General features: G+C 44.7%; 1 protein-coding gene across 2 annotated transcripts in view; it reads left to right on the forward strand.

Moving 5' to 3' along the window:
• The window catches only part of PYGL (glycogen phosphorylase L), an 89,360-nt gene that overhangs the window by 25,374 nt on the left and 50,993 nt on the right, over positions 1–12,993 (forward strand). For both annotated transcript variants that reach the window (XM_060753120.2, XM_067463122.1), the window contains 3 exons: positions 811–889; positions 4,467–4,570; positions 10,489–10,620. In XM_060753120.2, coding sequence (XP_060609103.1) covers positions 811–889; positions 4,467–4,570; positions 10,489–10,620 — 315 coding nt within the window. The remainder of the gene's footprint in view (positions 1–810; positions 890–4,466; positions 4,571–10,488; positions 10,621–12,993) is intronic.

Raw genomic sequence — 12,993 nt, forward strand, 5'->3', positions numbered from 1 at the left:
CATATTTGGGCATATGGAATATTTGGGCCAAGTTTGGTCCAGATCCATCATTGTTTGAGTCCACAGTGGTCTCTGGATGCAGGTGAACTACAACTCCCAAACTCAAGGTCAATGCCCACCAAACCCTTCTGGTGTTTTCCGTTGGTCATGGGAGTCCTGTGTGTCACCTTTGGTTCAATTCCATCATTGGTGGAGTTCAGAATGCTCTTTGATTGTAAGTGAACTATAAATCCTAGCAGCTACAACTCCCAAATGACAAAATCATAATTATTGTCGAAGGCTTTCATGGCTGGAATCACTAGGTTCTTGTGGATTTTTTTCGGGCTATAGAGCCATGTTCTAGAGGCATTTCTCCTGACATTTCGCCTGCATCTGACGTCATTGCCTGCTTGCCATAGATGCAGGCGAAACGTCAGGAGAAATGCCTCTAGAACATGGCTCTATAGCCCGAAAAAATCCACAAGAACCTAAAAATCATAATTTTTTGAGTGATGGTCACTCCTTGTGTTGTGAGACGTTTTGTTGCTAAATTTGGTGTGATTTCGTTCATTGGTTCTTTTGTTTTTAAGGAACTCATTATGCACAGAGCATTTATATATATATAGATTAGGAATTCCCAATGAGAGGACGGTTGGATGGGGTGTTTATAGTTTATAGTAGGATTTAGTTCTGTTTTAATATTAGGTTACATTGCTACCTGCTTTAGAGATGAAAATGGATGAGGATGAGGATGATGAACCTTCACATCCACACATTTTGTCTTCTAACCTGTCAGACACACCATTCTGAGCATATCTTCCTTTTCCGTAGCTTGGCTTGGACATCGAAGAGCTGGAAGAGATTGAAGAAGATGCCGGCCTGGGCAACGGAGGTTTGGGAAGACTGGCAGGTAAGCTGGGACCAAATTCTACTGAGAATAGGTTGATCTGACATATTGGACTGAATGTACACAGTCGAATTAATGCAGTTTGATACCACTTGGAACTGCTCGGTGCTACGTAATCCTGGGAGTGGTAGCATGGTGAGACTTTAGGACTCTTTGGGAGAAAAGGCCGACAACCTTGCAAAACGACAACACCTGCGATCCATAGCATTAAACCATAGTGGTTGAAGTATTTATTATTTATTATTTATTAATGCACTTGTATACCGCTAATATCTCAGCCTAAATCGGCGACTCATTGCGGTTTACAACATTTAAAAAACAATATTCAGTTAAAAGCATAAAACACATATACAGTACAAATTATTGGGCCACCAATAACAATCCTATGCATCTCATAACTGGAATCGTAATCCAAAATTCATCGTCCGTGTATAACCAATCCTTAGTCATCACAATTCGTTACAACGGATTAACCGAATGCTTGTTTAAACATCCATGTCTTCAATCTTTTCCGAAACACCATCAGCGAAGGGGCTGATCGTACCTCTATGGGGAGGGTGTTCCAAAGCTGGGGGGCCACCACAGAAAAGGCCCTATCTCTCGTCCCCGCCAGCCGAGCTTGAGAAGCAGGCGGGATCGAGAGCAGGGTCTCCCCGGAAGATCTCAAACTCCTGGTGGGTTCATAGGCAGAGATGCAGTCAGATAGGTAGCTTGGGCCGGAACCGTTTAGGGCTTTAAAGGCCAACGCCAGCACTTTGAATTCAGCCCGGTAGCAGATTGGTAGCCAGTGGAGTTGGCGCAACAGGGGGGTTGTATGCTCCCTGCGCTCCGCTCCTGTTAAAATCATGGCTGCCGAGCGTTGGACTAGTTGGAGCTTCCGAGCTGTCTTCAAAGGCAACCCCACGTAGAGAGCGTTGCAGTAGTCTAAACGGGATGTAACCAGAGCGTGGACTACCGTGGCCAAGTCAGACTTCCCAAGGTATGGGCGCAGCTGGCGCACAAGCTTTAGCTGTGCAAATGCTCCCCTGGTCACCGCCGAAATTGCATTAATTCACCTGTGTAGATCAGGCTTGGGCAAACTTCGGCCCTTTGGGTGTTTTGGACTTCAACTCCCACAATTCCTAGCAGCCGATAGGCTGCTAGGAATTGTGGGAGTTGAAGTCCAAAACACCCGGAGGGCCGAAGTTTGCCCAAGCCTGATGTAGATGCACTATAGAACAAGATGGAAAGATGGCAAACCTCATTCAGATTCTTAGGACCGGGTTGTGGAGCAACTGGTTGGGAGTCAGCTGCATAAAAATCACTACTGACCGAGAGGTCATGGGTTCGAATCCAGCCCGGGTCAGAGTGAGCTTCCTGTCGACCTTTGCAGCCCGAAAGACAGTTGCATCTGTCAAGTAGGAAATGTAGGTACCGCTTATGCCGGGAAGCAAATTTAACTAATGTACGACGCCATAAAACTCTCCAGCAAGCAAGCAAAAGAATGAGGAAGTACTCCATCAATGTCACAAATGGACAGTTTGAAGCGACAGCTCCCCTGGTGGCCAGAATGCCCTAATGAAGCTGGAATGCTAAATAGCCTCTGTGTGTCTGTCTATAATATGTTGTGTGTCTGTGGCATTGAATGTTCGAAGCCAGCCCGGGTTGGAGTGAGCTTCCAACCATTTGTCTAGCTTGCTGTCGACATTTGCAGCCTGAAAGACAGTTGCATCTGTCAAGTAGGAAATTTAGGCACCGCTTATGCTGGGAAGAAAATTTAACGAATTTACGACACCATAAAACTTTCCAGCAACGTGCAAAAGAATGAGGAAGTACTCCATCAGTGTTACAAGTGGACGGTGAAGCAACAGCTCTCCCGGTGGCTGGAATTCAAAAAGCATACCTTCATGAAGCTGGAAAGTTAAATAGCCTCTATGTCACTGTCTATATAAGTTGCATGTCTATGGCATTGAATGTTTGCCATGTATATGTGCGTTGTGATCCGCCCTGGGTCCCTTACGACGCCATAAAACTCTCCAACAGCGTGAAAAAGAATGAGGAAGTACTCCATCGGTGTCACAACTCGATGGTGAAGCGATAGCTCCCCAAGTGGCTGGAATTCAAAAAGCATACCTTCATGAAGCTGGAAAGTTAAATAGCCTCCGTGTGTCTGTCTATATATGTTGTGTGCCTATGGCATTGAATGTTTGCCATGTATATGTGCATTGTGATCCGCCCTGGGTCCCTTACGACACCATAAAACTCTCCAGCAGCGTGAAAAAGAATGAGGAAGTACTCCATTGGTGTCACAACTCGATGGTGAAGCGATAGCTCCCCAAGTAGCTGGAATTCAAAAAGCATACCTTCATGAAGCTGGAAAGTTAAATAGCCTCTGTGTCTCTGTCTATATATGTTGTGTGTCTATGGCATTGAATGAGTGGGTATAGATCTCTGCAGACATTGGAAAGGTGTCGATCAGTGTTTCTCAACCTTCCTTGTGCTGCGACCCCTTAATACAGTTCCTCATGTTATGGTGACCCCCAACCATAACATTATTTTCATTCCTACTTCATAACTGTAATTTTGGTACTGTTATGATTTGTAATGTATATATCTGATATACAGGATGTATTTTCATTCACTGGACCAATTTGGTACATATACCCAATATGCCCAAATTTGAATATTGGTGGGGTTGGGGAGGAAATTATTTTGTCATTTGGAAGCTGTAGTTGCTGGGACTTATAGTTCACCTACAATAAAAGAGCATTCCGAACTCCACCAATGATGGAATTGAACCAAACTTGGCAGACAGAACTCCCATGACCAACAGAAAATACTGGAAGGGTTTGGTGGGTATTGACCTTGAGTTTTGGAGTTGTAGTTTACCTACATCCAGAGAGCACTGTGGATTCAAACAATAATAGATCTGGACCAAACTTGGCATGGATAGTCAATATGCTCAAATGTAGATACTGGTGGAGTTTGGGTTAAATAGACCTTGACATTTGGAAGCTGTAGTTACTGGGATTTATAGTTCACCTACAATCAAAAAGCATTCTGAACTCCACCAATGATGGAATTGAACCAAACTTGGCACACAGGACTCCCACGACCAACAGAAAATACTGGGTTAGGTGGGCATTAACCTTCAGTTTTGGAGTTGTAGTTCAACTCCATCCAGAGAGCACTGTGGATTCAAACAATGATGGATCTGGCACGAATACTCCATATTCCCAAATATGAACGCTGGGTGGAGTTTAAGGAAAATAGAGATTGGCCTTTGAGAGTTGTAGTTACTGGGATTTATAGTTCACCTACAATCAAAGAGCATTCTGAACCCCACCAACGATAGAATTGGGCCAGACTTCCCACACAGAAGCCCCATGACCAACAGAAAATATTGTGTTTTCTGATGGTCTTTGGTGACCCGTATGACACCCCATCATGACCCCCCCCCAGGGGTCCTGACCCCCAGGTTGAGAAAGACTGGTGTAGATTAAAGGTAAATGAATGCAGTTGACACATTTGAACTGTCATAGCTCAGCTCCATGGTTATGTCTCCGACTTCGGCCCGTCAATGGAGTTTCTCTTTCAACAGCCTGCTTCCTCGACTCGATGGCAACGCTTGGGCTTGCGGCCTATGGATATGGGATACGCTACGAGTACGGCATCTTCAACCAGAAGATCAGAGATGGGTGGCAGGTAACTTTGATGCCGGCATAGGAATGGTGGTAGTTGGAATCCAAAACACCTGGAAGGCCAAAGTTTGCTGGGTTAGAGGCATTGGTGAAGCTCAGGACCTAGATGTAAAACTAGGTGCCTTGGCTCATATTCAGGTCGGCTTATACTCGAGTATATACGGTATATGTTATTATTGTATTGTCGAAGGCTTTCATGGCTGGAATCACTAGGTTCTTGTGGGTTTTTTCGGGCTATAGAGCCATGTTCTAGAGGCATTTCTCCTGACGTTTCGCCTGCATCTATGGCAAGCATCCTCAGAGGTAGTGAGGTCTGTTGGAAGTAGGAAAAATGGGTTTATATATCTGTGGAATGGCTGGGTGGGGCAAGGAGCTCTTCCCTGCTGCAGTTAGGTGTGAATGTTTAGCTGATCACCTTCATTAGCATTTGAAGGCCTCCCAGCAACAGATTTTCCCAGGCTCAGGCAGGCCTTCAAATGCTAATGAAGGTGATCAGCTAAACATTCACACCTAACTGCAGCAGGGAAGAGCTCCTTGCCCCACCCCAGCCATTCCACAGATATATAAACCCATTTTTCCTAATTCCAACAGACCTCACTACCTCTGAGGATGCTTGCCATAGATGTAGGCGAAACGTCAGGAGAAATGCCTCTAGAACATGGCTCTATAGCCCGAAAAAACCCACAAGAACCTTATGTAATTATTAATAATACATACTATTATTTTATTTATTTATATCCCTGCTCTTCTCTCTTGATTGAAATTCAATATTGACGGCTACTTTCAAGGATACATCTGTACTATAGAAATAATGCAGTTTGATCCCACTGAATGCTGTGCTGTGCCATGGAAGTTGTAGTTTTGCAAAATTTGTAGCCTTTTCTGCCCAAGAGGGTTGGTTTCTCACCAAACTACAACTCCCAGGATTGCACAGCATTGAGCAAAGGCAATTAAAGGGTCATCAAACTGCATGCATTGCACAGTGCATATGCATCCCAATATTGGGGTGCATCTATACTGCCGAATTAATGTGGTTTGACTCCACTTTAAGCTTCTTGCCATCCAGTTGGAGCTATGGTTGGAGGTTTCTCCTGCACATTCCCTGAACACGAGCCCCTATCTACATCTTTATAATTTCCCTACAAAATGCCCATTATGGTATGATTCCCATGTCCACGGCACCAGTATCCTCAACTCCATTTATTCATAAAATATAATGACTCTTGGCATTTCCTTGTGGACAACAAGTTAAACATGAGCCAACAATGTGATGCTGCAGCTAAAAAGCCAATGGGGTTTTGAGTCTAGTGTCTAGATCCAGGGAAGTCATGCTCTATTCTGGCTCAGTTTGACCACACCTGGAATCACACTGTGTCCAATTCTGGACACTACAATTGAAGGGAGATGTTGACTCTAAGCTGAAATGTGTCCAGAGGAGGGCGACTCAAATGGTCAAGGGTCTGGAGAACAAGCCCTATGAGGAGCGGCTTAAGGAGCTGGACATGTTTAGCCTGAAGAAGAGAAGGCTGAGAGGAGACATGATAGCCATGTATAAGTATGTGAGAGGAAGTGACAGGGAGGAGGGAGAAAGCTTGTTTTCTTCTGCCCTGGAGACGAGGACGCAGAATAATGGCTTCAAACTACAAGAAAGGAGATTCCACCTGAACATGAGGAAGAACTTCCTGACTGTGAGAGCTGTTCAGCAGTGGAACTCTCTGCTCTGGAGTGTGGTGGAGTCTCCTTCTATGCAGGCTTTTAAACAGAGGCTGGATGGCCATCTGTTGGGGGTGCTTTGAATGCAGTTTTTCTGCTTCTTGGCAAGAGGTTGGACTGGATGACCCATGAGGGCTCTTCCAACTCTAGGATTCTGTGATTCTATGATTCTCTATAACAGGTATCCTCAAACTGCAGCCCTCCAGCAGTTTAGGCCTCCAACTCCCAGAAACCTTAACAATCTTGTTCAATTGTCAGGAATTCTGGGAGTTGAAGGCCCAAACATCTGGAGGGCCTCTGTTTGAGGATACCTGCTCAACAACAACAACAATGGTTGAAGAAGAACATGGAAAAGAGGGTCTTCCATGGCAGGAAGGTGGGTTGGATCCAGGAACTAAGATTACAAAGCTTGGCATGAGATATACCTCCTGTCTGGAAGAATGGGGTTAGACTAGATGGCCTTCAGGATCCCTTCCAACTCTAGAATTCTGTGATTGTAAAGGGTTCTGAAGGCACAGGAGCATTGGAAAGGACTTTGATGCCCACCTCATCCTAATGTGGGTCACTCCATATGAAGTTTCTCATGGGAAGGTTTATTAGGGAAGGAGGGAGATGTGTAGAAGAGCCAGGAGAATGATTGATAGAGAAGAGTCGGGTGAATGGATAACCCTGGCCCCAAGGGAGAGATTACAGAGCGGAGCTGTATTGGCTCCCACAGATGAGCGTGATAAGAGTGGCTTCATTGGCGTCGTTGGGTTGCATCATTTCCAAACACACTCTTGCGCATGTATCCATGCAAGGGAATCCTCGGGTGCAAAGGGCAGGTTGGGCCAGGCGAGAGGAGGGAATTCGGCATTTCAAAGGCTGCATCTACCTATTGACTCTAATCATAGAATCATAGAATCAAAGAGTTGGAAGAGACCTCATGGGCCATCCAGTCCAACCCCATTCTGCCAAGAAGCAGGAATATTGCATTCAAATCACCCCTGACAGATGGCCATCCAGCCTCTGTTTAAAAGCTTCCAAAGAAGGAGCCTCCACCACACTCCGGGGCAGAGAGTTCCACTGCTGAACGGCTCTCACAGTCAGGAAGTTCTTCCTCATGTTCAGATGGAATCTCCTCTCTTGTAGTCTGAAGCCATTGGGAAGCAGAAAGGAAGCTTGCTCCCTCCTCCTCCCTGTGGCTTCCTCTCACATATTTATACATGGCTATCATATCCCCTCTCAGCTTTCTCTTCTTCAGACTAAACATGCCCAGCTCGTTAAGCCGCTCCTCATAGGGCTTGTTCTCCAGACCTTTTATCATTTTAGTCGCTCTCCTCTGGACACATTCCAGCTTGCTCACCTTATTTTTGCTAATTGACCTTACCAGAATGAGGGTGCGCATCAATTCATGTAATATGGTCATCTTAGTGCTGAGCCAAAGATGAAGCTGTTATTTGAGAGACATCATCTCTCATTTAATTGCCATGAATCAATGCTATGCCATACTGGGATTTGTAGTTTGGTGAGGCATCAGCATCCTTTGGCAGAGAAGCCTCAAGCCCTTGTAAAACTACAACTTTCATAACTTTCCCTAACTTTCATAACATTGAGCCAAGGCAGTTAAAGTGGATTCATTCTACACCATCGATGCACTCCAAGGTTTTGTTTTCCATTCATGGAAGCTTTGCTCTCCTAACAACTTTTGTTTGCAAAGAAGGAATTCTAGACAGGCAGACACTGTAATCCTGACCTTTTTTTTTGGCCAAATTGCAAAGAGTGCACTTTTTGCCACTGTGTTCAGTATGAAGTGCTGTTTTTGGTTTCAGAGTTTTGGAAATTAGGGTTCATATTAGATTCAGTGGCGCATTAGACTCAAGCCAATAAGAACAAATGCAATTTGACAACACTTCAACTTCCATGGCTCCTGGGAGTCATAGTTTGGCCAGGTACTAGCACTTTCTGGGCCGATTGCAAAGCCTTCTTTGCCAGAGTGTACTGAACTCTAAATCCCAGGATTGCATCACATTGAGCCAGGGCAGTTAAAGTGGTATCAAACTGCATTATCTCTGCAGTGTAGATGCTCCCTGAGCTAGGTCTTTGAATTCTACCCGCCATGATATAATTTATTGTTGTTGTTGTTCATTCATTCAGTTGCTTCCGACTCTTTGTGACCTCATGGACCAGCCCACGGCAGAGCTCCCTGTTGGCCGTCACCACCCCCAGCTCCTTCAAGGTCAATCCAGTCACTTCAAGGATGCCATCTATCCATCTTGCCCTTGGTCGGCCCCTCTTCCTTTTTCCTTCCATTTTCCCCAGCATCATTGTCTTCTCTAAGCTTTCCTTTCTTCTCATGATGTGGCCAAAGTACTTCATCTTGGCCTCTACTACCCTTCCCTCCAATGAGCAATCGGGCTTTATTTCCTGGAGGATGGACTAGTTGGATCTTTTCACGGTCCAAGGCACTCTCAGGACTTTCTTCCGACACCACAGCTCAAAAGCATCTCTCTTCCTTCGCTCAGCCTTCCCTAAGGTCCAGCTCTCACATCCGTAGGTTACTACAGGGAAGACCATGGCTTTGACTACGCGGATCGTTGTTGCCAGTGTGATGTCTCTACTCTTCACTATTTTATCAAGATGGGTCCTTGCTCTCCTATCAAGAAGTAAGCATCTCCCGTTTTCCTGGCCACAGTCTGCATCTGCAGTCATCTTCCCACCTAGAAATACAAAGTCTGTCACGGCCTCCACGTTTTCTCCCTCTATTTCCCAGTTGTCAATCATTCTTGTTACCATAATCTTGGTCTTTTTTATGTTTAGCTGCAACCCAGCTTTTGCGCTTTCTTCTTTCACCTTGATGAGAAGGCTCCTCAGCTCCCCCCTCTCTTTCAGCCATCAAAGTGGTGTCATCTGCATATCTAAGGCTGTTAATGTTTCTTCCAGCCATTTTAATTCTAACCTTGCATTCGTCAAGCCCCGCACATTGCATGATCATAGAATCCTAGAGTTGGAAGAGACGTTGGACCAATTGAAGCCATCTTCAAGGGAAGCCCCATGTAGAGTGCATTGCAATAGTCCAGTCTAGAGGTAACCAAGGCGTGTACCGCCGCGGCCAAGTCAGACTTCACAAGGTATGGTCGCAGCTGGCGCACGAGTTTTAATTGTGTGAAGGCCCTCCCAGCCACCGCTGACACCTGCACATCAAGCGTCAGCGCTGAGTCCAGGAAGACCCCCAAACTGCGGACCTATGTCTTCAGGGGGAGTGCAGCCCCATCAAGCACAGGTTGCCACCCTATACCCCGGTCAGATGAAAAACTGTCCTGGTGGACCTCCGTCTTGTTGGGATTGATCTCCAACCTGTTCGCCTTCATCCAGATCATCACAGTAGCCAGGCACTGGTCCAGAATCCGAGGGGCTTCCTTGGATTCTGATGGAAAAGAGTAGTGGAGTTGAGTGTCATCCACATAGAGATGGCACCCAACTCCAGAACTCCGGATGACCTTACCCAGTGGTTTCATGTAGATGTTAAAAAGCATGGGGGACAGAAAGGAACCTTGTGGACATGCTGACTGTCGTATCCTGAGATATACGCTCTGTTTTTTAATGCAATTTTCCTGCTTCTTGGCAGAATGGGGTTGGACTGGATGTTCACAAGGTGTCTTCCAACTCTAGGATTCTATGATTTTATGATTCTATTTGTTCACAGAAAAATCCTGCCTTAGGTTGCAATCGAAGCATGTGAAACTGGAGTGGCTTTTAGTACTGAGCTCACCCTTTTTGGTGGGGGGAATGAGGGCATTGTGGGACTTCTTCGACTATTTCATAGAATCATAGAATCAAAGAGTTGGAAGAGACCTCCTGGGCCATCCAGTCCAACCCCATTCTGCCAAGAAGCAGGAATATTGCATTCAAATCACCCCTGACAGATGGCCATCCAGCCTCTGTTTAAAAGCTTCCAAAGAAGGTGCCTCCACCACACTCCGGGGCAGAGAGTTCCACTGCTGAACAGCTCTCACAGTCAGAAAGTTCTTCCCCATGTTCAGATGGAATCTCCTTTCTTGTAGTTTGAAGCCATTGTTCCAATGTGTACTAGTCTCCAGGGAAGCAGAAAACAAGCTTGCTCCCCCATATTTGTTCTTGTATGGTTCAGAGGTTGGACTAGATGGCCCTTGGGGGTCCCTTCAGCTTTTTGATATTGTGATTCCTTATTATATTGCTTCTGTCTTACAGGTGGAAGAAGCTGATGACTGGCTAAGACATGGCAACCCCTGGGAGAAAGCCCGCCCGGAATACATGCTCCCCATTCACTTCTATGGAAGAGTGGAACACACCCAGACCGGCGTCAAATGGGTCGATACTCAGGTATATAATGGAAAGATGGGCCTCAGAAGGGTTTAGCTTATGATGGGAGATGGGTTAGTAGGAATTCTCCCCAAAATACTTTTGGGGACATTTTTGCCACATTTGGCCTGCTTTGCAAGACTGTTGTGGGAGAAAACACCATTGTGCATCCCTTGCCAAGGATGATAGTAGGGATGGTGCAGAAATGTTAGTACTTTCCTATCGGTGTGGCAATGAATGGGTGCTAGGTTTTAGTCTGAAAAGGAGCTTTCCAAGATGCTCAACCCCTGAGTGCCCCCAATTGATTCAATACAGGTCCTTTAAAGTTCGTACTAAAACCCAATGGGTGTAAGAGCCAGCAGCTGCCGTTTTGGTAGGCAAGGAACCCATTCAGTCTAAGTGGGTGGGTTGTGCTTGGCCTAGTTCCAAATTTTAGACTTTGTTAAGGCATTTTTGGGTCTCCTTGTGGAGAAAAAAAGTGAAGTATAAATAAACATAATAATAATAATAATAATAATAATAATAATAATAATAATTTCAGTCCTAGACGCTTGGGAAGTGTTCAACTTGTGATTTTGTGATACAAAATCCAGCATGTAGATTTCGTTTGCTGTGACATACTGTGCTTTTGTGTCACTAAAATAATAATAATAATAATAATAATAATTATAATAATTATAATAATTATAATAATAATAATAATTATTATTATTATTGAGGGAAGTCAATAGTAGTGAATTGCTTCAAGTGCAAAAGACAAAGAGTAAATACTGTAAAAACACAATGCAGAGCAGAAGAGAAAACTGGCCAAAGAAGGCTCTCCATGGACAGTTCCTGGGGAAAATTGAGAGCCAAATTGACAAAGGAAAAACATGGCTGTGGCTCACAAATGGGACTCTGAAAAAGGAGACAAAGGAGGGCCTGATTCTGGCAGCCCAAAAACAAGCCATTCGAACCAATACTATCCAAGCCAGAATTGAAAAGTCAGCGACGGATCCCAAGTGTAGACTCTACTAGGAAGCAGATGAAACGATAGATCCCATCCTCAGCTGCTGCAAGAAAATTGTGCAGAGAGACTCCAAGCAGAGGCACAACACCCTTGCTCAGATGATTCATTGGAACTTGTGCCACAAACACCATCTGCCTGCGACAAAGAACTGGTGGGATCACCAGCCAGAAAAAATTACAGAAAATGAACACATCAAACAACTCTGGGACTTCGGAATTCAGACAGAGTTTTATTTATTTATTTATTTATTTAGAATATTTTTAACCCCGCCCTTCTCAACCCCCTAGGGAGGGCTCAGGCCGTCTTCCAGCCAGCAACAATTTGATGCCTCTATGTACACATAATAAAATAGATAACAAAACCAATAATTATACATAATTAAAACATTAAGTTAATACAATTAAAAACTACTAACAGGAGTTTTGGATCATAATACTCCTGACCTCACAATCATGTTAAAAAATAAAGTATGGATCATGGATGTTGCAATCCCAGGTGAGAGCAGGATTGCAGAGAAACAACTGGAAAAGCTGACACGATATGAGGATTTAAAGATCGAACTGCAAAGACTCTGGCACAAGCCAGTCAAGGTGGTCCCAGTGGTGATTGGCACACTGGGTGCAGTGCCTAAAGACCTTGGCCTACACTTAAACACAATAGGCACTGCCAAAATTACCATCTGCTAGCTGCAAAAAACCACCCTACTGGGATCTGCACGCATTATTCGCCCATACATCACACAGTCCTAGACACTTGGGAAGGGTCCAATGTGTCATCCAATTCAACAGCCAGCATAGTGGTCTTGTCTGTTGTGAACTCATCTTGTTGTGTTTCAAATGATGATGATGATGATGATGATGATGATGATGATGATGATGCCAGAGCCTGCAGAGCCTGTCCAGGTGGTCCCAGTGGTGATGGGCACATTGGGTGCCGTGCCAAAAGATCTCAGCCGGCATTTGGAAACAATAAACATTGACAAAATTACGATCTGTCAATTGCAAAAGGCCACCTGACTCGGATCTGTGCAAGTCATTCAAAAATACATTACACAGTCCTAGACGCTTGGAAAGGGTTCAACTTGTGATTTTGTGATACGGAATCCAGCATATAGATCTCATTTGCTGTGACATACTGTGCTTTTGTGTCAGTAATATAATAATAATAATAATAATAATAATAATAATAATACCAGTGTTCAATAAGTCCTATATCTTGTACAATATATCTTCCCCATAGTATGATAGACCATCTGCACAGTGGATTGCCATGGCTCAGAGGCTATGGAATCATAGGAGTTGTAGTTTGGTGAGGTGCCATCACTCTTTGCAGAGGAGGCTGGAGACCTTGGGAAACTACAACTCACACAATTCATAGCACTTAAA

Source organism: Anolis sagrei, chromosome 1, assembly GCF_037176765.1.
Source record: "Anolis sagrei isolate rAnoSag1 chromosome 1, rAnoSag1.mat, whole genome shotgun sequence".
In the NCBI taxonomy this organism is placed as follows: Eukaryota; Metazoa; Chordata; class Lepidosauria; order Squamata; family Dactyloidae; genus Anolis; species Anolis sagrei.